Below are 21,194 nucleotides of genomic sequence, written 5' to 3' on the forward strand. Positions count from 1 at the left end.
TTGGATCGGCGTTGTTATCTTACTCGTCATCATAAGACATCAGAATTCAGAAAAACACTTTGTTAAAAACCAGCAACCCTGAAATGACTTCTTTCCTCCCCAGCTTTGTCCTACCCCCTTGACACAGTTTTCCTTAGGTTACTCTTTTTGTCCCCTCTCTTTGGTGGTTAGAGTGATCGGGTTCTGAGGGTTGTGTAGGAGTGGACTCACTTTTATTTTTTTAATTTTTATTGGAGGATAGTTGATTTACAATGTTGTGTTAGTTTCGGGTGTACAGAGGGGAGTGGACTCACTTTAAATTCAGTTTTGAGGTCTGCCATCCTGCCTTGCTTATATCCCCATTTCCTCTCTCTCTGTCTGTAAGAAGGAACTTTGGGTTGGAGGCCTATGTAAATCTAGCCCTACCAAGCCATCTCACGACCCCTGTCCCTTTCAGATCATAGTTCTATGGAATTGTGACAAGCCTCTCCCAGCCAAACACCGCTGGCCTGCCACTGCCGTGCCTGTCATCGTGATTGAAGGAGAAAGCAAGGTAGGACCAGAGGGGACTTCACTGTGGAATCAGTGTGGAATCTTCGTGTCTTCAGTGGGGCACCATGGGTGTTGGTCTTAGCCATCTTCCTCCTGGGAAGTGCTGGCCTGGACTGTTTTTCCAAAACCATACCTGTCTCTGAATGTCCTCTGCTTTGACAGCCATAGACTTTTTTTTTTAAATTTTATTGAAGTATAGTTGATTTACAATGTTGTTTTAATTACTACTGTACAGCAACATGACTCAACTATACATAAGTATATTCTTTTTCATATTCTTTTCCATTATGGTTTATCACAGGATATTGAATATAGTTCCCTGTGCTATACAGTAGGACCTTGTTGTTTATCCATCCTATAAATAGTAGTTTGCATCTGCTAATCCCAAACTCCCATTCCTTCCCTCCTCTACGCCCCTCCCTCTTGGCAACTACAAGTCTGTTCTCTATGTCTGTGAGTCTATTTCTGTTTTGTAGATAAGTTCATTTGTGTCATTTTTTTTTAACTTTCTAAAAGATATTTATTTATTTATTTTTGGTTGTGTTGGGTCTTCATTGCTGCGCGTGGGCTTTCTCTAGTTGCGGCGAGCAGGGGCTACACTTCGTTGCAATGTGCGGGCTTCTCACTGCGGTGGCTTCTCTCTTGTTGTGGAGCATGGGCTCTAGAGCTCAGGCTTCAGTAGTTGTGGCACACAGGCTCCGTAGTTGTGGCTCGTGGGCTCTAGAGGGCAGGCTCAGTAGTTGTGGCGCACGGGCTTAGTTGCTCCGTGGCATGTGGGATCTTCCGGGACCAGGGATCAAACCCGTGTCCCCTGCATTGGCAGGCGGATTCTTAACCACTGCGCCACCAGGGAAGTCCCTGTGTCATATTTTAGATCCCACTTGTAAGTGTTATCATATGGTATTTGTTTTCCTCTTTCTGACTGACTTCACTTAGTATGATAATCTCTAGGTCCATCCATATTGCTGCAAATGGCATTATTTCATTCTTTTTAATGGCTGAGTAGTATCCCATTGTGTGTGTGTGTGTGCACACGTGTGCACACATGAATAACATCTTTATCCATTCATCTGTTGATGGACATTTAGGTTGTTTCCATGTCTTGGCTATTGTGAATAGCGCTGCTATGAACGTAGAGATGCGTGTATCTTTTTGAATTATAGTTTCATCTGGATATATGCCCAGGAGTGAGATTGCTGGATCATATGGTAGCTATATTTTTAGTTTTTTAAGGAACCTCCATACCGTTTTCCATAGTGACAGCCGTAGGCTTTTGAATTGGGTCCTAATACTAACTCTTCAGGAGATGTGTGACCCTGACTATACCTTCCTTCTCTGAGCCTCAGTTTCCTCATCTACAAAATGGGAATAATAACACATACCACATGGGGTACTCTGAGGAGTAAATAAATTCAGGGCCTGGCAATGGTGATCTTTCTGGACGTGATGAAGATGATGATGAGGTTGCTGATGGTGGTGGTGATGCGTGAGGTTTGCTTAGCTGATTAATCTGAGTTAGTTGTGTCTGAGAGTAGTGGTTCTTCGTAACATTTATCTTAAAAAGGACATTTCCACCTTACTTTTGTTTTGAGGTGTCCATCAGAGTCTCTCAGGGGTGCTGGCTGCCTAGCTGGCCCCTGCTTCCCTTCTCCAGTTCATTTTGCCTAGAACGGAATGATCTTCTTAATCATCTCATGGCCCTTAAGGGAGTCTTTTTGCTAATGCTTTCAATTAACATCAGAGGCCGTGTATAATCTGGCCTCAGCTGGCCTTCCCAATCTTCTCTCTCATTGCTTTTCCTCTATAGATTTCATCAGTCACAGTTAACAGCACTGTGTCCCTTCCTACCCCTAAGTGTTGTCTTTCCCATTTGCCGTAAGTCTTGACCCTCCTTCCTCAGCTGTTCATTTCTGTTATTGAAATTCCCATAGATTCTTTAAGCCCTGGTTCACATGCTCCCTCCTCTTTGAAATATCTTCCACTCTTTGCTGCCAGAGGTGAATTCTTTTTTCTCAAGCTTCTGCTGGTGGCTTTCTTATAGATCTTATCCATTGTGAGGAAATTAGTCTCTATTAAATGACACTGCAATTGTCATCTAAGAGACTTCCTCCGTCAGTCCCCAGAGAGTTAGGTCATGAGAGATTGTCTCACACTAAGTAAACCCTCTTTGAGCCAGAATAAGAACGACCAAGGTATTAGGTTGCACCGTTTGAAATCATCATTTGGGTGGCTACAAGTGGCCATTTCATATAGTTCAGCAGGATGCACTGAGAATTGTAACTGTCACGTGCGTGGACAAGGTGATCCGTGCATTGTCTCTTGAGTTTCAGTGTAGGCTGCCTGCTGTGTGCTGGGCAACATGAGGAAACACAGTGGTGAATGTGACAGATATAGTCACAGCCTTCATAGGACTGGAGTCAAGCAGTGTGGTTATCAGAGAGCTGATTGGTAAGCACTTAATGAGAATAATCACATGCCTCTTGGCATCGGTCTTACTTACCCTTATGAATTCATCTCACCAATAGGTATGGTTTCACAAAAGGGACTGGCACAGAAAAATCTCCTGCCTATAACCCCATGTATCTGTCTCCCCGGTTCCAGTGCCTGAAGCCCCGAACAGTCCTCAGATGGGTTCTCTTCACTTTGCACTTGGAAATTCTTTGTTTTTTTATGCTTCCATGGGTGACTAGATCTCCTTCTGGTAGGTAAGTCTCTCTGTGAATATGTCAGGATATTCAAATAGGATCCATTCTGACGGACAGACTGGGAGCCATTCTGACTCCTATGGTTAGTATTGCATTTTTGTGCACAGACTCATTGATTGATTTTATACTCTTCACTCCCAGCTAGTAGTCCCAGTTTCTTTATTTCTAAGATGAAGATGATAATCATAGTACCTTTCTTGTAGGCTTTATCAGATGTGTCTTATAAGATACCTCCCATTCTCGCAGCCGTATGTGTGTCTGGGCTTCTGGCCATTTGTTGAGTCCTAGACTTCACCTTGGCCACTGAATCCAGTCGGTCATGTGGTTCCTTCTCCCTCGTCGGGACCGCGCCGCCTGATAAAGCATTTGCACTTAAGTCTTGCTTTAGACTGTATTCTAGGGCACCTGGGCTAAGACTTGGGCCCATTTTGATGATGGAATGAGATACTGCATTACAGGTGCTCAGCCCTGTACCTGTTCTACACTCAGGATTCAGTAGATGTCAGCTCCTCTTCTGGGCGGGGAGCATTGTAAAGTGATGGTTTGTATTACGGGCTTTGGGGTCAGACTTCCTCTATGTGACCTAAGACAAGTTGTTTAATTCTGTGTGCCTCAGTCCCTCCTTCAGTAAGTGGAAGAAGTCATAACACCTAACAGGTCAGCTAAAAGGATCAAAGGGTTTGCTCCTGTCCATGTAAACGTATTGCTGCTTAGGAGTGTGGACGCACATGGCAGGTGCTTGAAAAATGTCACCTCTCATGGTGCTTTGTATTATTACTTATGAACCTTTCTTATCTTCCCTACTAGACAGGGAACTTCTTGAGCCTAGGTCATTTCCTAGTTGTGTTCGTTCATTCTAGAAGGGTTTGGGCTGTTGCATGGTAGCTAAGTAGCTCTTAAATGAGCTAACAAGGAAAACCCAGCTCCCTCAGGATTGACTTTGTAAGGACGTTGGCTCCTTCCATGCTAACCCACTGAACTTCTGGAGCGTAGCTGAGGCGGGGTATTTGAAAGAGAGCCTCTGGTTTCTACACTAGGTTTAGAAGCGGCTGACTTATGGGCTCTTAACTCTTATTGATGGAGCAAGTTCAGAAAAAGGAAATGGATCCTTTTAAACCCAGTGGTTGGGCCCATAACGGCGAAAGAAGTCATATATCCTCCTCCTCCCGCATTTTAAATTTCCATGTCTAGCCTTGAGTTTAAAATTGATGTGTTTGCTGCTTTGGTTGGAAAATTCTATTTTGAATTTATAGGCCTTGTCACTGCAGCTCTCCCCTGTAGGCTTAACAAGGGAAAGGTCAGGGCACCCCTAAGCTGGCAACTAATAACTTCTGCCTTAGTTAGTGGACATGTAAACAGTGTCAGGAGAATTGCTTCAGGCTGAGATTTCTGAGCCCTGTGTATGCGGGGTTGCTGATCGCTTTTGTATTTTATTTTGGAAGACTGAGAAAGAGACAGAAACACTTGACCCAGGTGGCAGATGTGTAGGAGCAGAGCCTGGAGTGTAGGTATATCCCTTGAGCTCCCACAGATGGATTCTAGTGGGCATTTTCCATCCTTTAATGACGTGAGCCCTCCAGTAGCTTCTGCGGCATGTAAACCAAATCTGAGATGAGGCTCGCAGATGAGCTGGCTCCCTGATGTAAATATAGCTTGGGCTTCTTTGGGGGTGTGTGGGGAGGGGTCCTTAGATTTGTGAGCCGTGGCAGCCGGGCTAAGTGCCTCCCTCTTCCCTTTGTCTCTAGCATCCAACTGCTTCATTCCCTGGCCTTTGTGCCTTGAAAGTTGATGGCAAGTGTCTCCTCTCTCAGTCTCCACGTAGGAATTGAGAGAGGATGGCACAACAGTTAACATACCTTCCAGAGGAAGTGGTGAATGTGAGATTGCCATGGGTGCCCACATTCACTTTTGAGGTCCTTTCAACCCCGAGACAGGTACAGCATAGGGCTGAGGTGCTCTATAGAATCACACCATCTGGGATGGCACGATGGTGGGTCCATCCTAAGCAAGACACAACCTTTCTGTACCTTAGTTTTCTCACCTATAAAACGGGTTTGTTATACAGATGAAATGAGATGATGTGCATAAAGAACTTGGAACATTTCCGGGACTCCCCTGGTGGTCCAGTGGGTAGGACTCCGCACTCCCAATACAGGGGGCCCAGGTGCGATCCCTGGTCGGGGAACTAGATCCCGCATGTCGCAAAATGAAGATCCTGCGTGCTGCAACTAAGACCCGGCACAGCCTAAGTAAATAAATAAGAACTTGGAACATTCCCTGACACAGAGTAAATGTTTTACAAAATGTTAGTTATTCTTATATCATCATTCTTATTAGGTATTCTACAGAAACTTCAACACAGAAGTTCATGCTGGGACTGTCATAGGGTAGTCTCTTCGGTCTCAATTTTTCAACTGATCCCCTCACCCCCCAGACCGTCACCCCCCCCCCACACACACACACACACACACGTACACTCACCTCACCATGCCTTATCCTGGTGTTGCCCAAACTTCATACTACCTTCACAATGTTCCTAAATCCATGGACCACGTGTTCTATTGTTTAGTATTTTTCTTTAAATCAGCTTACTTTTCACTTTAATGAAACTATTTTTGAATAATTCTACTAGTACCTTTTATTGCTATAGCTACTAATATATATGTGTATATATTTTTGCTTCTCTGAGCTAAAATTAATAAAGAGTAGAATTTTTAGATGTTTGTCTCTGCACCTCCTAAAAGGACCTGGCCTTCCAGTGGTGTGTGTCGCACACTTGGAATCACTGCTCCGTCCATCCACTCTTCCCTGGCCTCAGAGTGCTGGCTCTCCCCTCTGTGCCTTTGCATCTACTGAGCCCTCTTTCTGTTGGGCCTCATTTCTGTTTATCCCTGGTGGATTCCTGGCCATCAAGGTCCTGATTCAATGTGACTCTGAGGCTTTCGTTGCTCTTCCAAGCAGCCGGTGGCTGCATCCTCTGGTCTCCCGGCATCTCTCGTATCAGGCGAGGACCAATCATTCGCGTCTTGTTCTCTTGGTCATCTTGGTCTCCCTGCAGACTATGAACTCCTCCAAGACAGAGCATGTATCTTACTCACCTCTGTACTCCCTTCGACTAGCAAGGTGTCTGTACACAGTAGGTGCCCAGTAATGGTGGGACCAAATGAATCTCCACGGATGGGAAATGGAAGCCTTCTATGTTGAGAGGTGACATGGTGGTGGAGCGTCCTTTGTGAAGTTGACGATGGGGGAAATTTTCCTGAAAACAAGACTGTCCATTCACCTCTCTTTTCCCCAATTCCTTCCCTCCTGCCTGCTCTCCCCCACCTCCCAGGTTATGAGCAGCCGTTTTCTGCCCTATGACAACATCATCACAGACGCCGTGCTCAGCCTTGACGAGGACACTGTGCTTTCAACCACGGAGGTAAGCAGCCTCACCAAGGAGGGGCGGAGTGCCTTGCGGGCAGTCGCCTCAAACCCCAAGGTGCCGGCGCCTCTTTTGCCCTTGCCTTGGCCAAGCCCAAAACGTTTTTCAAAACTTCCTGCAGAGTTGGTTTGAATCCACCCGGTTCCTGTGAGCACCTTGCCGCCACCTGGCGCCCTGATGAGGGCATTTTCCCCTTTGTTTCCTCTGCTAATAGGTTCCTCATTTGCGAGGCTGCACCTCACCTCATCCCTCCCTCCTTTTGTTTGTTTGTTTGTTTTTAAACAGTGCAGGTGCAGGCAGGTGTGCAGAGGGACCCAGGGGAGGCGGGCAGGGGCACCTGTTTAGCATTTTCTTGAAACCACGCTCCGGGAGCCCATCTTTCCTGATTCTTCTAACGCCTGTGTGGGCGTGTGTTGACTCTGTTGGGGAACACACTATTCTGGGTTCTAAAGGCAGCTTTTCCATCTGGGTTGGAAGTGTGCATTTTCTTCAACCCACACGAGAGCAAACGGTTTCACTTGAAGGCTGAGATGGAGATCCCTGCTATTTCAGATGTTCAGGTATTTGTGCCCCAAAATAAGATTGCACAGAGCAATGTGTGAGGGAGAGGGAGAGAAGAGGAAAGATAGCTATGCTGGAAAACCAATTTTTACAACTCGAATGAGTATTGATCTCTGAAACCGCACTTCAAACCGTAGAGGGGACCAAAGACAGTTACACAAAAATGTAGTAGATCGCAAATACATTATTCATGGTAGCTGCTAAAAAGCTTGGAGACTTAGCTACTTATCCTGTTCCCCTTCTTTTATTCCTTTTTATTCGTAATCATTTTCTTTTCGATTTAAATGTCGACACTTACCAGCAGGCGTTTTCCTGGTTGGCAGTCTGATTCTAACGGCCCGCTGCCCACATAGCCAGGACTCATGGTGACTTGGGCTAGCAGTCTCTGTGTCTCTTCAAATTCCGTGGATGCTTCAAGTCTCCATCAGATGGAGTTCAGCAGACGTTCTGTGTAAGGGCAACCAAAATCACCCCAGGACAACATGTCCTGCACCTCACCTTGGTCAAAGGCTTTCTATGCAGCCAAAGCTCTATAAATACTTGGTGAATGAGTGATGTTGGAGGGATGCGTGCTGTGCAGATTAAAGTGTGAGCACACAGCCAGTTTTGTCATGTGTGAGTCGGCAGGAGAAAGCAGCGGTGGGGGGAAGGGGAGAGATGCTTAATGTTCAAAGAGAATGACTGCAATGGAATACAAGGAACGGGTCGCTCCAGCCTGCGTTTTTTCTCCTGCTTCCTGCAAGGGAGGCTGGCATCCCTGGAACAAATTCATTCAACAGGTATTTATTGAGGGATGTCTTTGTTCTGGTCTCTGCCAGGTACTTTGATTGCACAGTTCCTGCCTGTAGCCGCCAGAGTCCTGGCAGCAAACAATTCAAATCAGGTGACTCAAATGAAGGGATTTAGTACGACTTAGGGAGGTGAGTGGGGTTAAAGGACGACACAGGAGAGGGAGAGGCACCTGGGGAGTGGCACGAGCTGGAAGCAGCTCCTACTTCTAGGCCTGAAGAAGTGAAGGAAGGAAACAGTGTTTCTGGTGTCCCTGAGAGGGGGGACTAGGGAGAAGAGGCTGCCCTACAAGAGCTATGACCATGGAGGGGTGTGGCACCTACCGGAACTCTGGGGCCAAAGCTGGGGTGGGAAGCAGGGGAGAAATACTGTCCTCTCTCTGTCCCACCTCCATTTTCCTGCCAGCAACGCGCATTGACCTAAGCCAATCAGCCACCAGCTGGCAAGGAGGACCAGGTTATGCAGTCCACAGAGTTCCGGCGTAGGGCATGGCAAGAAGAGCGGAGAGTGGATCTCGGAGAGCAAACAGAGGAAAGGCAGCACGTTGCCACGTGAGACGTATAGTCAAGACTGCAGCATAGACCTGAATCGTTACCCCATGACCTGAAGTATTGATTGATCTCTCATCTTCCGCTGGGCACAGAGCAATTGATCTCACACTCGGATTTGTTTCTCTCTGTCCCACGGTGAAATAACTTTCAGCTGCTGTGGTGTAGCCACGTGCTGGTGAATTTCTTTTCAAAGAATAGCAATTCCAGCCTCTCAGTGCATGCTGGGAAGAACTTGTGCTGTATGTGGAGCAATTAGAAGTCAGCATGGGTTGAGCATGAGATGGAAATTTAAGAGGCTGGCCGTCTGGTTTGTTTACTTTTCCGGCTGAACAGTGGAGCAGTCGTGTTGCCTGACATCGTGGAGGACGAGGGTTTCTCTTTTTTTTAGGTGAATAGATGTTGGTTCATTTTATTTCCTTTCTAAGGATTCTTGGCTTGTTTAAATGCCTCTCTGTAGTATTAAGGATAGATTTTTAAACAGTGTCCTATAAAGGGTATTAGATAGAGTTGGTTTATAGTTACTTACATTTATCTGGGTTGCTTCAAATTCTCAAAAGAAAACCGATGTTAGTTTTTAAGAGGCCATAAGCTGACCTTTGCCTCCTTTGATGTGTTAATGAGCTGTGTGAAAGCAGAACTATCACAAGAATCATAGTTTTATTGGAATTTACTTTTGAGTTGCTTTGAAATGACTTGAAATGGCTTTGAGATAGTAAGGAATTCATGTGATGAAAACGCCCCATCGGTGTATGCGTCTCCTTTTCAGAGGATAATGGAAAACGCCAAAGAGTGCTGACAGCCAGGCTGATTCTTTGACGCCGGGCTGCATAATGTACTATCCCATCAGTTGGCACCATTAGTATTGAACGCCAGTGATGATGTGCAGGTTATCATGACCTGCTTTCAGTTTTTTGGCAAATACTGTTCACTCCCCTGCTATCTTTTAACTTTGAGACGCCCCTTACCCCACCACGCTTCCTTAATGTGTGTCCCAACACCCTACTTTTTTTCCCCCCAGGTATTATAGCTTTGGGGAAAAACCTATATCGTTAAGGCTTTCTTATCTTGAGTCAGGGCACCAAACTAAATCTCCATAAAAATTTAAATTCATGGCTGTTTACAAAAATCATGTCTTCTAACTAAGCCCCAAGAATTCAGAGATAAAAGGACCCTTACGGATCACCCAGGCCAGTGTTTCCCAAACCTAGGATTTCACTGACATGTTTACCTAGGATGAGGCTTAAAAAAAAAAAAAAAAGAGTATGCCGTTTAAAGAAAAATATTAACTAAGTTATCGAATATGTGGTGGGAATGTGGGAAAAGGAGCGATGATGGTTATGCATATGGTGAAAGCTTGGGAAATACTGATCTAGGCTTATTTGCTTTGTCTTGTAATTGAGGTAAAATTCACATAGCATAAAATGAACCATCTTCAAATGTAGGATTCAGTGGCGTTTAATACCTTCACAGTGTTGTATGCTTATTACCTCTACTTCATTCTGAAACATTTTCATTACCCTAAAAGGAAACCCTGTATCCATTAATCAGTCAGTCCCTGTCCTTTGGAACCACCAATCTGTTTTCCACGTCTGTGGATTTGTGTATTCTGCACACTTCTTGTAAGTGGAATCATACAATATGGGGCCTTTTGTGTGTGGCTTCTTTCACTCAGCATAATGTTTTCAAGGTCTGTCCATGTCGTGGCATGCATACGCATCAGTGTTTCATTCCTTTCTATAGCTGAATAATATTCCATTGAATGGATATACCACGTTTGGTTTATTTATTGATGAGTTGATGGCGTTTGGGTTGTTTCCACCTTTGGGCTATTGTGCACAGTTATTTGCTCTGCTTTTGAACCCCTGGGAGGTCAGGAACTGGACTTGCCAACATCACTCAGCCACCCAGCCACCATCACAGTGCCAAGACTTGAAATATCTGTGGAATAAATGAAAATTCCGTATGCATTGCTTATCAAGAAGAGATAGGGCAAAGGTTGTTGGGTGCATGTGTAACCTGTATAAGATAAATTGTTTTCAACACTGTAGCCACAGAGCTAGAAGGGAAGCGATGATAACAGTACACACCAAATCTGAAACCAGATGGCTTGGGTTCAAATCTTGGCTCTGCCACTTACTAACTCAGAAAAGTTATTTGAACCTCCATATCCTTAGCTTCCCTCTCTGTAAACCGGACACTCTAAAATTACCTACTTCACAGGGCTACTGTGAGGATGAAATGAGTTAAAATGTGTAAGTTCTTACAACCATGCCTGTTGTATTGTAAGCATTACACAATTATGACCATTATCTGATGGTTTGCTGTTACTGGTTTTTTTGGGGGGGGGTTGTTTTGTTTTTACTTTCTGTATGTTGTTTTATGTGTCATTCATCAAAAAATCATAGAAGTCAAAAATGAGTTTATGCATTTGAAAACAGACTATTTGTTAATTACACATGTTAGTTTGTAGCAGGTTCAGAAGTACTTGCTTTGGGTTATTTTGAGCACTAGGAGGTCATTTCACTGCATTTCCTTTAAAAATAATCTTGGCCTGTCCCCACTTATTCCTAGTGATTCTTCAATGTGGATGTGTTTTCCAAATTTCCTCTCACTGAGCATCTTCACACCTGAGAGGCCTGAATGACTGTTCTTGATGATATCTGCTTTGTATTCCTGTTAGAACCCGTGTGCTTTTTAAACATCTTTTCTCTGGCTTTTAAGTGGATGCTTTGATGTTAGTCACTCTGGCTTTGCTGTGTGCTGGTGATGGTGTATGCTCTGTATTCATACTGTAGATGCATATAGAAAATCTGCTCCTGTTTATAAAACAGATGCATTTCTGCCTGCCATCAATCAGTGGTCACTTATCTTTTGGAGGTTGGTGGGGGGAAGCAACTGATTTTTTGACTTTTTAGCTTGAGTAGACTGGATTTCTAAAGGACATATCCACCAATGTATTTTTTTTCCTTCTTTCATTTCCACACTAATCTGAAGTTTCTTTAACAGAAAACATTAACATGTGCATAATTACGGGGCCAAATGTCAAGCAGTCAGTTTAATTTGCTGATGAAGACATGGAATTAATGTTTCGCAACAGTCCCGGGATTTCACATTACGAATTAGCAGGGGGAAGGGGATGTTTTGTTGACATTTGTTAACACCGTTGATTGCTTGTTTGGCTTGTGTTCTGCCTGCAGGTGGATTTTGCGTTCACCGTGTGGCAGAGCTTCCCCGAGAGGATCGTAGGGTACCCTGCACGCAGCCATTTCTGGGACAACTCGAAAGAGCGGTGGGGCTACACGTCCAAGTGGACGAACGACTACTCCATGGTGTTGACGGGAGCTGCTCTTTACCACAAGTGAGGAGTTTGGACGACTCATATTGCTTTTTATATGAGTTTCTGGCTGCTGCAGAGATGGGAACTTGGGCCAAATCTTGTTAACAACCTTAATGGAAATTAGTTTGGAAAATCCCCATTTCAATTCTGTTGATGTGGCCAACGTGTATCTTTGAAATCAATAAAACCTCTTGGCTTATGGCATCTTTAGAAACTATGGTAGAGCAGCATCTTCAGCGACTCTGAGGCGTGGAGACGTGCTCAGGGCGTATTGAGTAACTGAATGTGTAGAAGAACAACAAAGTAAACGCTTAACTGAGCACCTCCAGCACTGTCCTAGGTGCTTAGGATTTACCGCTGAGTAAAATAGGAAAAAAATTTTCTGCCCATACAGGTTTTGTATTCTAACAAGGGGAGAGGCAATATACATAATAATTCTATAATATATTAAGAGAGAGGCTTCCCTGGTGGCGCAGTGGTTAAGAATCCGCCTGCCGGGCTTCCCTGGTGGCACAGTGGTTGAGAGTCCGCCTGCCGACGCAGGGGACGCGGGTTCGTGCCCCGGTCCGGGAAGATCCCACGTGCCGCGGAGCGGCTGGGCCCGTGAGCCACGGCCGCTGAGCCTGCGCATCTGGAGCCTGTGCTCCACAACGGGAGAAGCCACAACACTGAGAGGCCCGCGTACCGAAAAAAAAAAAAATCCGCCTGCCCATGCAGGGGACACGGGTTTGAGCCCTGGTCCGGGAAGATCCCACATGGAGTGGAGCAACTAAGTCCGTGCGCTGCAACTACTGAGCCTGCGCTCTAGAGCCCACGAACCACAACTACCGAAGCCCGCGTGCCACAACTACTGAAGCGTGCGTGCCTAGAGCCCGTGCTCCTCAATGAAGAGTAGCCCCGACTCGCTGCAACTAGAGAAAGCCCGCGTGCAGCAACGAAGACCCAACACAGCCAAAAATAAATAAAATAAAAATAAATAAATTAAAATATATATCTCTTAGGAGATAAGACAAAGCAGAGCAGGGCAAAGGTGGAGAAGGGGCAGGTTGGGGGTGATCCTCACTGAACGGATGAGATTTGAGTGGAGACTTGAAAGGAGAAAGGAAGTCAGCCAGGAGAACACCTGTAGGAGGAGTGCTCTGGCATGGGGAACAGTGTGAAAGGATGCCTTGAGACAGGATGCTGGAGGAATATCCAGAAGACCGATGTGACCAGAGTGGAGTGAGGGGCAAGCAGGTGAGAGAGGTCATGGGATCCCAGATGCAGGACCCTACTTTCCATCATGAGGACTTGACAGTCTTCTAAGTTACGTGGGGAGCCGGTGCAGGGGTGTGAGCAGAGCAATCCTTCTTATGTTTTAGGCATCTACTGTGAAGGCTGTGGTGAAGATAGACTATAAGGGGGCCAGGGGAGAAGCAGGGAGACTTATTAGGAGGTGACTGACGTTATCTAGGCAAGAGATGATGGAGCCTGGGTCAGGAAGTGAGCAACAGACGTGGGAAGGTAGTGATCAGATTGTGGGCATATTTTGAAGATGCTCCAGCATGATGTCCTGACAGATTGGGTACAGAGTTTGATGACTCTTAGGGTTTTTGACCTGAAGAGCTAGAAGTATAGAGTAGTAAGCCAGCAACAGAGTTGGGGAAAGGCGCAGATGGAATAGGTATTAGGGAAAATACAGGAGTTCAGTCTTGGGCATGTAGGGACATTTAAAAGCGTGTGTTGAAAAAGTCAGGGATGGAGATATAAATTTGGGAGCTGTTTGCATAGATTTGGTCTTTAAAGCTAGGAGACTCAGGTAAGATGGCCAAATTCATGAGTGTAGAAGGCTGATGGTCCTGACTCAATCATTATTGAAATCCCCTCCTTAGTCAGGTGAACACACCAATCTTAACCTGGTCTTTTTTAGTAAAAAAATAGAGAATCCTGTCATCTCAAGGATGGAGTTGGAAATGCACAAGGTATAAGCATTTAGGGTGGCTGAATTTTGATCTCAAGACTCCACCTCTTTCTTCCCGCCACCACCATTCAGTGAATCAAATTCATTCAAATGATTTTTCCAATAAACATATGCTATATATTCCTCCAAAAAAAATACTAGGGTGAGAAATAACTCAAATAAATTGTGGGTTCTCCATAATGATTGACCACCAGATTGATTGGGGTTTTGCTCTAACAGTGTTGAAACACATGGCTTACAGGCCAGAAAAAATGGAATGGTTATACTGTTGAACTCAGAGTTATGGGATAGTATTGAATACAGTTCTGATTAAACCAATAATTAAAATTGTAAAGCAACTTGTAATGATATGTGGATCACATGTAAGTAACTTCTCCTGACATCTAAGTATTTGGTTTCTAACCAACCAGCCTGATATTAAAGTTAGCCTGGGCAAGCAATAGCTCCATCTGTGTGTTTCTCTGTACCTTGTTTCCTTATCTGTAGTACCTACATCATAGGTTTCTTCTAAGGATTAGATGAGGCATTTCTTGTAAAGTACTTTAGAACATTACCTGGTATATAGTATATACCATATAAATGACAATTGTCATCATCATCATCAACCATGATATGTTTAGGGATTCAAAGAATGAGTATGTGGTTTCTGACAAAGAAGACCACCTGTTATTTTATAATGATGGCCCCTGCTGAAACCTGTTTTTTGGTTTGTACAGATATTATCACTACCTTTACACCCATTACCTGCCAGCCAGCCTGAAGAACATGGTGGACCAGCTGGCCAACTGTGAGGACATACTCATGAATTTCCTGGTGTCTGCTGTGACAAAATTGCCTCCAATCAAAGTGACCCAGAAGAAACAGTATAAGGAGACAATGATGGGACAGGTAAGAGAAGGAGAACTCTCCCCCCTTGCTTTGCTCACTGGTGACTCAGTCTGAGGTAATGAGGACTCAGTGTTCCTCTAGGAAGCATAATGAGAAGATATCAGGAAACAAACCACATGCAAAAGCTCTGAGGGAGTGTATGTTTGGGCGTGGGTAATTGGGAAGATGTAAGTCAAGAGTTATCTTTATGTCAAGAGTATAAAAGCTGTCTAAATTGGTGCAGCCACTATGGAGAAAAGTATGGAGGTTCCTTAAAAAACTAAAAATAGAGTTACCATATGATCCAGCAGTCTCATTCCTGGGCATACATCCAGAGAAAACTCTAAATCGAAAATACCCATGTACCCCAATGTTCATAGCAGCACTGTTTACAAAAACCAAGACATGCAAGCAACCTAGGTGTCCATCGACAGATGAATGGATAAAGAAGATGTGACATTTTTTATATATATATATATATATATATATATATATATATATGCGCAATGGAATATTAGCCATGAAAATGAATGAAATAATGCCATTTGCAGCAACATGGATGGACCTAGAGATTATCATACTAAGTGAAGTAAGTCAGACAGAGAAAGACAAATATCATATAATATTGCTTATATGTGGAATCTTAAAAAATGATACAAATGAACTTATTTACAAAACAGAAGTAGACTCACAGACATAGAAAACAAACTGTGGTTACCAAAGGGGATAGTGGGTGTGGGGAGAGATAAATTAGGAGTTTAGGATTAACAGATACACACTACTATATATAAAATAGGTAAATAACAAGGACCTACTGTCTAGCACAGTGAACACTACTCAGTATCTTGTAATAACCTATAATGGAAAAGAATCTAAAAAAGAATATATATCTGTATAACTGAATCACTTTGCTGTACACCTGAAACTAACACAACATTTTTACTTCAAAAAAGTTGAATAAAGAAATAAAAGCGCTCATGTGACCTACCAGGTGGCATAAGAAAGACGTCTCTTCTCCAGAGTTAAAGACCTAAAGAGAATTTATGCAAGTTTATTTTAGGTGTTTTATTGAGTGGCTAGTAATGCTCTCAACACAGCCTCCTAATGGCTGCTCTTGAGTCGGATGCACATTGTGGAGGCAGATGAGGAGTCATAGTACTTGGTTTTCAGTTCTAGAGCCAGCACTTGGTTGCTGTAGGCAAGTCAGTTACCTTCCAAAACTCAATTGTCTCGTCTTTAAAATGGAAATGGTGAAATCTGCCTCACAGCGTTGAGGTCAGACGTATGAAAGCATTTGCCAAAGTAAAATACAGTTTTGGGTCACAAATGATTACTGCTAAAGATACTTTCAGCAAAATATAATCTTTCTCTTTTTACAAGTAAGAAAACTAGGACCCAGAGAATTTAAGCATATTGCCAGAAGTCACCCAGGATTAGAGACAACTTGGAATTGAATCCCGGCCTCTGTTTCTTCCACTATTTATTCTTCTACAGCTCAGCGTCCTTTTATTCATCTTGGACAGAGCCCAGTACTCTGTGTACGAAATCAAAAACCATTAGACCATTTAGATCTACCCAAGTGAAATCATGGAGAATCCAGCAGGATTTGAGTCAGCCTAAACGGACATACTTATGTAGTTATATCAGTTCAATTTGGGGGGTTTTCCATGTACCTTGTTCTAACAGTTATTGAAAATCACATATAAATCCAGCTTCTGCAGAGGAAAATGTAACCAGGCCTCATGTTAACACAATTGATGGTTTTTCATTCACTGAATTTAGTAAAAGCAAAAAATTTACAGGATTTTAAGTTTATAAAATTTAATAATTTAATATTTACCAAATATGTACAGGTTATCAGGCATTGGTCTAGGTACTAGGTACTGGACAAAGCAAAGAATCTAGTAGAAAATTCTATTTCCCTCTAACTACTAAAAGGACAGGCGAGAGGATTTACAAGAATTTGTCATTTTTAAGACTGAAAGACTTTGCAAATTCAAGCAAAATGTATTGAGTACCCATGCATATTCATATTTATTATCTCATTTAAAGATACACCATTCCTTTAATGTTGTTAACTCAGAGTCCTCTGGACTCCCCTGAGGTTATACACAAATTAGGGGTGGAACTCATAGCGTATGGTTTCTTAGGGGTTGGTTTTTTACTCTTTTCATAGATTTGCCTAATTCTACCAAACCAATATTTCTAGTGACTTTACACATCTTTTGGAACAAATCTAAATTTAGGCTTAGGTCTAACTAGACATATCTAGCTAGGTATGTGCTATATTTGCCCCCTTCTTCCCATCATATACACTAGTTTATTGAATGTTTGTGTGACTGGTGAAGTAAATGGATATCGTGCTCTCAAATTATGCCTTTATAACACAGGAAAGATATCTTCTGTAATATGTTGGTTGACCCAAAATAAATGTTAAAATCAAGAGGCAAAAAAGAGACTTGAATGATTCACTTGGACTGTTTTTTTTTTTTCATTTGTAAGAGAATAAGAATGAGCTTAGGCTCTTGACAGTGTTTCCCTTTGAGGATGTGAGCACTCACCAGGATGTAGTGGGTCTAGCCCTTTGGGAATAAGTGGACCAATCAGAAATGGCCTGCAAGCTCATCCCAAATTAGGAGAAAAATGGAGGTACCTTTGGGACTTCCGGCTCTGATATGGACTCAACTGGTCAGCTTAATTTGATGCTCTCTCTGATTTACCAAGCAGAGTTCCTCTGGTACAAAAGGTAAAGAATGAAACCTGAGTTCTGCCCCTTCTAGCCCTGAGCAAACAATTTTAACTTCCTTGAACCTGCTTCCTCATCTGTACGGCAGAGATGTTATTACCTGGGTAGATAACTCGACCAGGTTGCTGCGAAGCTCAAATGAGCTCATGAAAGCACTTTACAAAGAGTGTTTTGTTTGTTGTTCTGCTGCTCCGAGATAACTTGACATTTGTATTTACCTTCGATGCTTTCTTTCAAGCATGTTGACACTTGTGGTTTTGAAGTGACTCAGTGATTCTCACAGCAAAATGTACCTTCCTGTGAAAGTATTTTCTAACAATGCATGAGGATGCAAACACATTACACACACACACACACACACACACACACACACACACACACACGTACATATATATACACCATTCAACAGTGGCCTATTGACATAAATGAGTTTGTGGGTTTTTTTCGACATAATTGGGCAGCCCACCTTTTCCTTGTTTCATAAAAACACGATTTTAAAGACATTATGCTTAGTTGATCTATTTAAATTTCAGCAATCAAGTCACTTAAGGCATTCTTTTAAATCAATGTCAGTCATTTAAATGGTCTAAAAATATTTAACCAACCTTAGGGTCAACATGGAGAGCTGAAGAGACGGCAGCCATCTTTCTTCTTACCCAGAATCAACCAAATTAACAGGAGGGTTTCAGAAAATTATCTGTGAAACCATAAATACATTATTAGTCATCGCATTTTCTCCCAAGTGCGAAGAAAAGTTTTATGTTTAGTGACCACAGCAGTTTCATGGACCAGAGAATGTGTCAGTCCCTATGGATCTTTGAATGTTTGGGGCGTTGGGAAACATGGCAGGTCTCGGGAAAATCTTCTGGCGAGGCTGAAAATCCGGACCCATGCTTGCGTCTTCACCAGGCACGTGGACGGGGCCGCGTGGTGGCCAGGCCAGACCCTGAGCCCTACTGCGTGCCCGTTAAGCCTGACTTCGTTTTCGGCCGTGTGTCCATCTCACCTGGCACCTGTCTCATCGTCTTCCTTCTTTCTCTCCCTTTCCCCAGACCTCTCGGGCTTCCCGCTGGGCTGACCCTGACCACTTTGCCCAGCGACAGAGCTGCATGAATACGTTTGCCAGCTGGTTTGGCTACATGCCGCTGATCCACTCTCAGATGAGGCTCGACCCCGTCCTCTTTAAAGACCAGGTCTCTATTCTGCGGAAGAAATACCGAGACATCGAGCGACTTTGAGGAACCTGGCCGAGTCGGGGGAGGGGAGCAAGAAGGGCCAGAGGATGGGGTCAGCGGCTCTCTCTTCCCCGTGCACATCCGCTCAGCAGCGGAGCTAGATTGTGCCAAGTATCCAAATAAACTAAAATGATCAAAGTGACAAAAAAAAGAATATAAAGGAAAATAAAAAGGCCAATGGAAACTCTACTCCTGACTCGTGGGACTGCACAGGACTGCCCCAGATTCACCTCACTGGCTTCTATGTCCCAAGACTAGGTTGTGTACAGTTTAATTATGGAACATTAAATAATTATTTTTGAAATGATTGCTATGCAGGTTTAAACTTTTTTAATGATCAAAACTATTAAAAACCAGAGTTCTTTCTTTAATCAAAATTGTGTTGGTTGTGGATATTTCAGAGCTGCTGCTCCTCTTTCACAGACAGCATTGCCGTCGCTCACGCGGGGTGCCCTGCAGTTTCGAAAAGCTCGGACTTCATGGAAAAAACCATAAGTCACTCTACCCCATGTCAAGAAATAGCCAAGCATAACTAAGACGAGTTCATGACTCAGCTTTGCCAGAGCAAATTGTTTTCCATTTTGAATTTGCAGATCCACTTGAACTTTTATCTCTAAAATGTTGCTGCATGAGAAGAAGTATAATGACCTCCAGGTAGACAGTTCTAACTGAAAACTTTATGTTTGAGATAAAGATGATCATCTTTTTCATTGCGGGCTTGCGGGAAGTTAGTACCAAGAAAACGCTAGTGTACTTAAGAAGTGTTCAGTTTACACAAGGAGCCATGCAATCCACCAGCATATTAGTGAGATGGAAGTATTGACCCACAATAGTAACCTAGTGCTTTTCACGGGGGTGGGTTAGATGACACATTCAACCACTGACACACGTCTGCTTAGGGCTGGGGAAAGGCTTTGGTTTCAAGGCAAAGGAAGAATGAGTATATCGTTGGCTCGGCAGGAGTCACAAGACAAGCTCTTTTCATGGTTGTGAAAACCTCGTTTCAGAAGCTTCTCTATTGAAGAAGAAGTAATAATGTTGACATTCCCACCATTGAACTGGAGGATTGCTGAGAAGTAAACGGAGGGTGTATCTCACCGTTGGGACCCTGATACCACTTTTAGCCAAACAGTGTTTTGAAGGAGAATCTGGCAAACAAAATAATCACAAACAAATGTGAATACTGTTTTCTTTCATTTTAATTTTTATATCTGTAGAATCTGTAGTTTAGTCGTGCTTCTTGTTAAAAAGAACATTTCTATCCCTGGAAATGCTGCTTTGAGCTTCTGATCATTATAAAATTGCAATTACAAACTGAAAAAAAATATATATCCCTTAACTCCATTATAAAAGATGGAGACTTCTGAGATTAGACACTTGCTTCTACTTGGAAGAGGCAAGAGAGAATAAAGAAGAGAAAGACATTATTGGGTCCTCTTATGCTGAATAAACAAGAAGCACTTTAATTCTTTTTTTTCTTTTTGCCCCTAAACTCTCATGCATCTCATAAATGTGTTTCCAGCATTGGGTTAGAAGAAAGTCTCATCACAGAATTATGTTCAAGTGCCTGGCTTAGGTCAGTGGAAACCGTAAATCCAGGAGACTTTAACTCATCCTTGTTTTATAGACATCTGGAAGTGAGAAAGGAACTTTCAAAGAGCATGCAAGGAGGGAGAGAGCTTTGAGCACTGGAGAGGTGACTCAATATGCTACCTAGTGACAGCAAGGACCAGAGCCCACATGTCCTGATTCTGTGTTGTGAGTGGTACACAGGCAATGAACTTCAATGAAAGACGGGCTTTTCTCTGCAGCCTGGTGACTCAGAAGAGCTCCCTAAATCTCTCTCTTATCCAATTTGACCCAGCCTGAGCCCACTCTCATACATGTGACATTTTCTGCTAAGTGGATATGACTATCTCTTAAGTATTTATTGAAAAATAATTCTTAGGTCCATGGTGCTTGCACTCGTTTCCTTCTATAAAATGCCCAAATAGGTTTCATGCTGTTTAAGTTGCAACACTCAGCAACTTAAAAGGTTAGCAGTTAATCCTTATTCATCTGGCCTTTGCAAGTTTGTATTTAATTATTTAGGTGTGCCAAATTATTCTTGTATCTTTCTCCTTTGCAAAAATGAATGTGATGTTTTTGTTAAATGACCCCCAAGCCGACTTGCGACTCATGTTGTCGTCTTGGCTTGCAGATCTGTGTCCTTCATTGTACCAGTCAGTCACATGAATGGATTCAGGGAACTGTTTTGAGATATCACAAAACTCACAGGGCATATTCTCCACAAACAATGTATGTTATGTGGAAAAAAAAAAAAAAGATGGTAATTATAAATGAGAACAGGGTCTGACATACTTTTCAGCCACTTGAAATCTCCAAGGTTTTATTTTATGTCATTCTCAGAGCACATCTCTTTGGAATGCTGGCCAGTATGTTCTTTTCCCATTTTGAACCTACGTCTGGGAATAGAACAATGCTT

The 21,194-nt window shown here is 43.2% G+C and overlaps 1 protein-coding gene across 1 annotated transcript in view; it reads left to right on the forward strand.

Annotated features, from left to right (window-relative positions):
- Positions 1-19,086, forward strand: part of EXT1 (exostosin glycosyltransferase 1) — a 292,058-nt gene extending 272,972 nt beyond the window's left edge. Inside the window, exons 7-11 of the mRNA XM_067711429.1 lie at positions 437-532; positions 6,571-6,660; positions 11,762-11,922; positions 14,578-14,749; positions 18,527-19,086. Coding sequence (XP_067567530.1) covers positions 437-532; positions 6,571-6,660; positions 11,762-11,922; positions 14,578-14,749; positions 18,527-18,712 — 705 coding nt within the window. The 3' untranslated portion in view covers positions 18,713-19,086. The remainder of the gene's footprint in view (positions 1-436; positions 533-6,570; positions 6,661-11,761; positions 11,923-14,577; positions 14,750-18,526) is intronic.
- The last annotated feature ends 2,108 nt before the right edge of the window (positions 19,087-21,194 follow it).

Source organism: Pseudorca crassidens, chromosome 17, assembly GCF_039906515.1.
Source record: "Pseudorca crassidens isolate mPseCra1 chromosome 17, mPseCra1.hap1, whole genome shotgun sequence".
In the NCBI taxonomy this organism is placed as follows: domain Eukaryota; kingdom Metazoa; phylum Chordata; class Mammalia; order Artiodactyla; family Delphinidae; genus Pseudorca; species Pseudorca crassidens.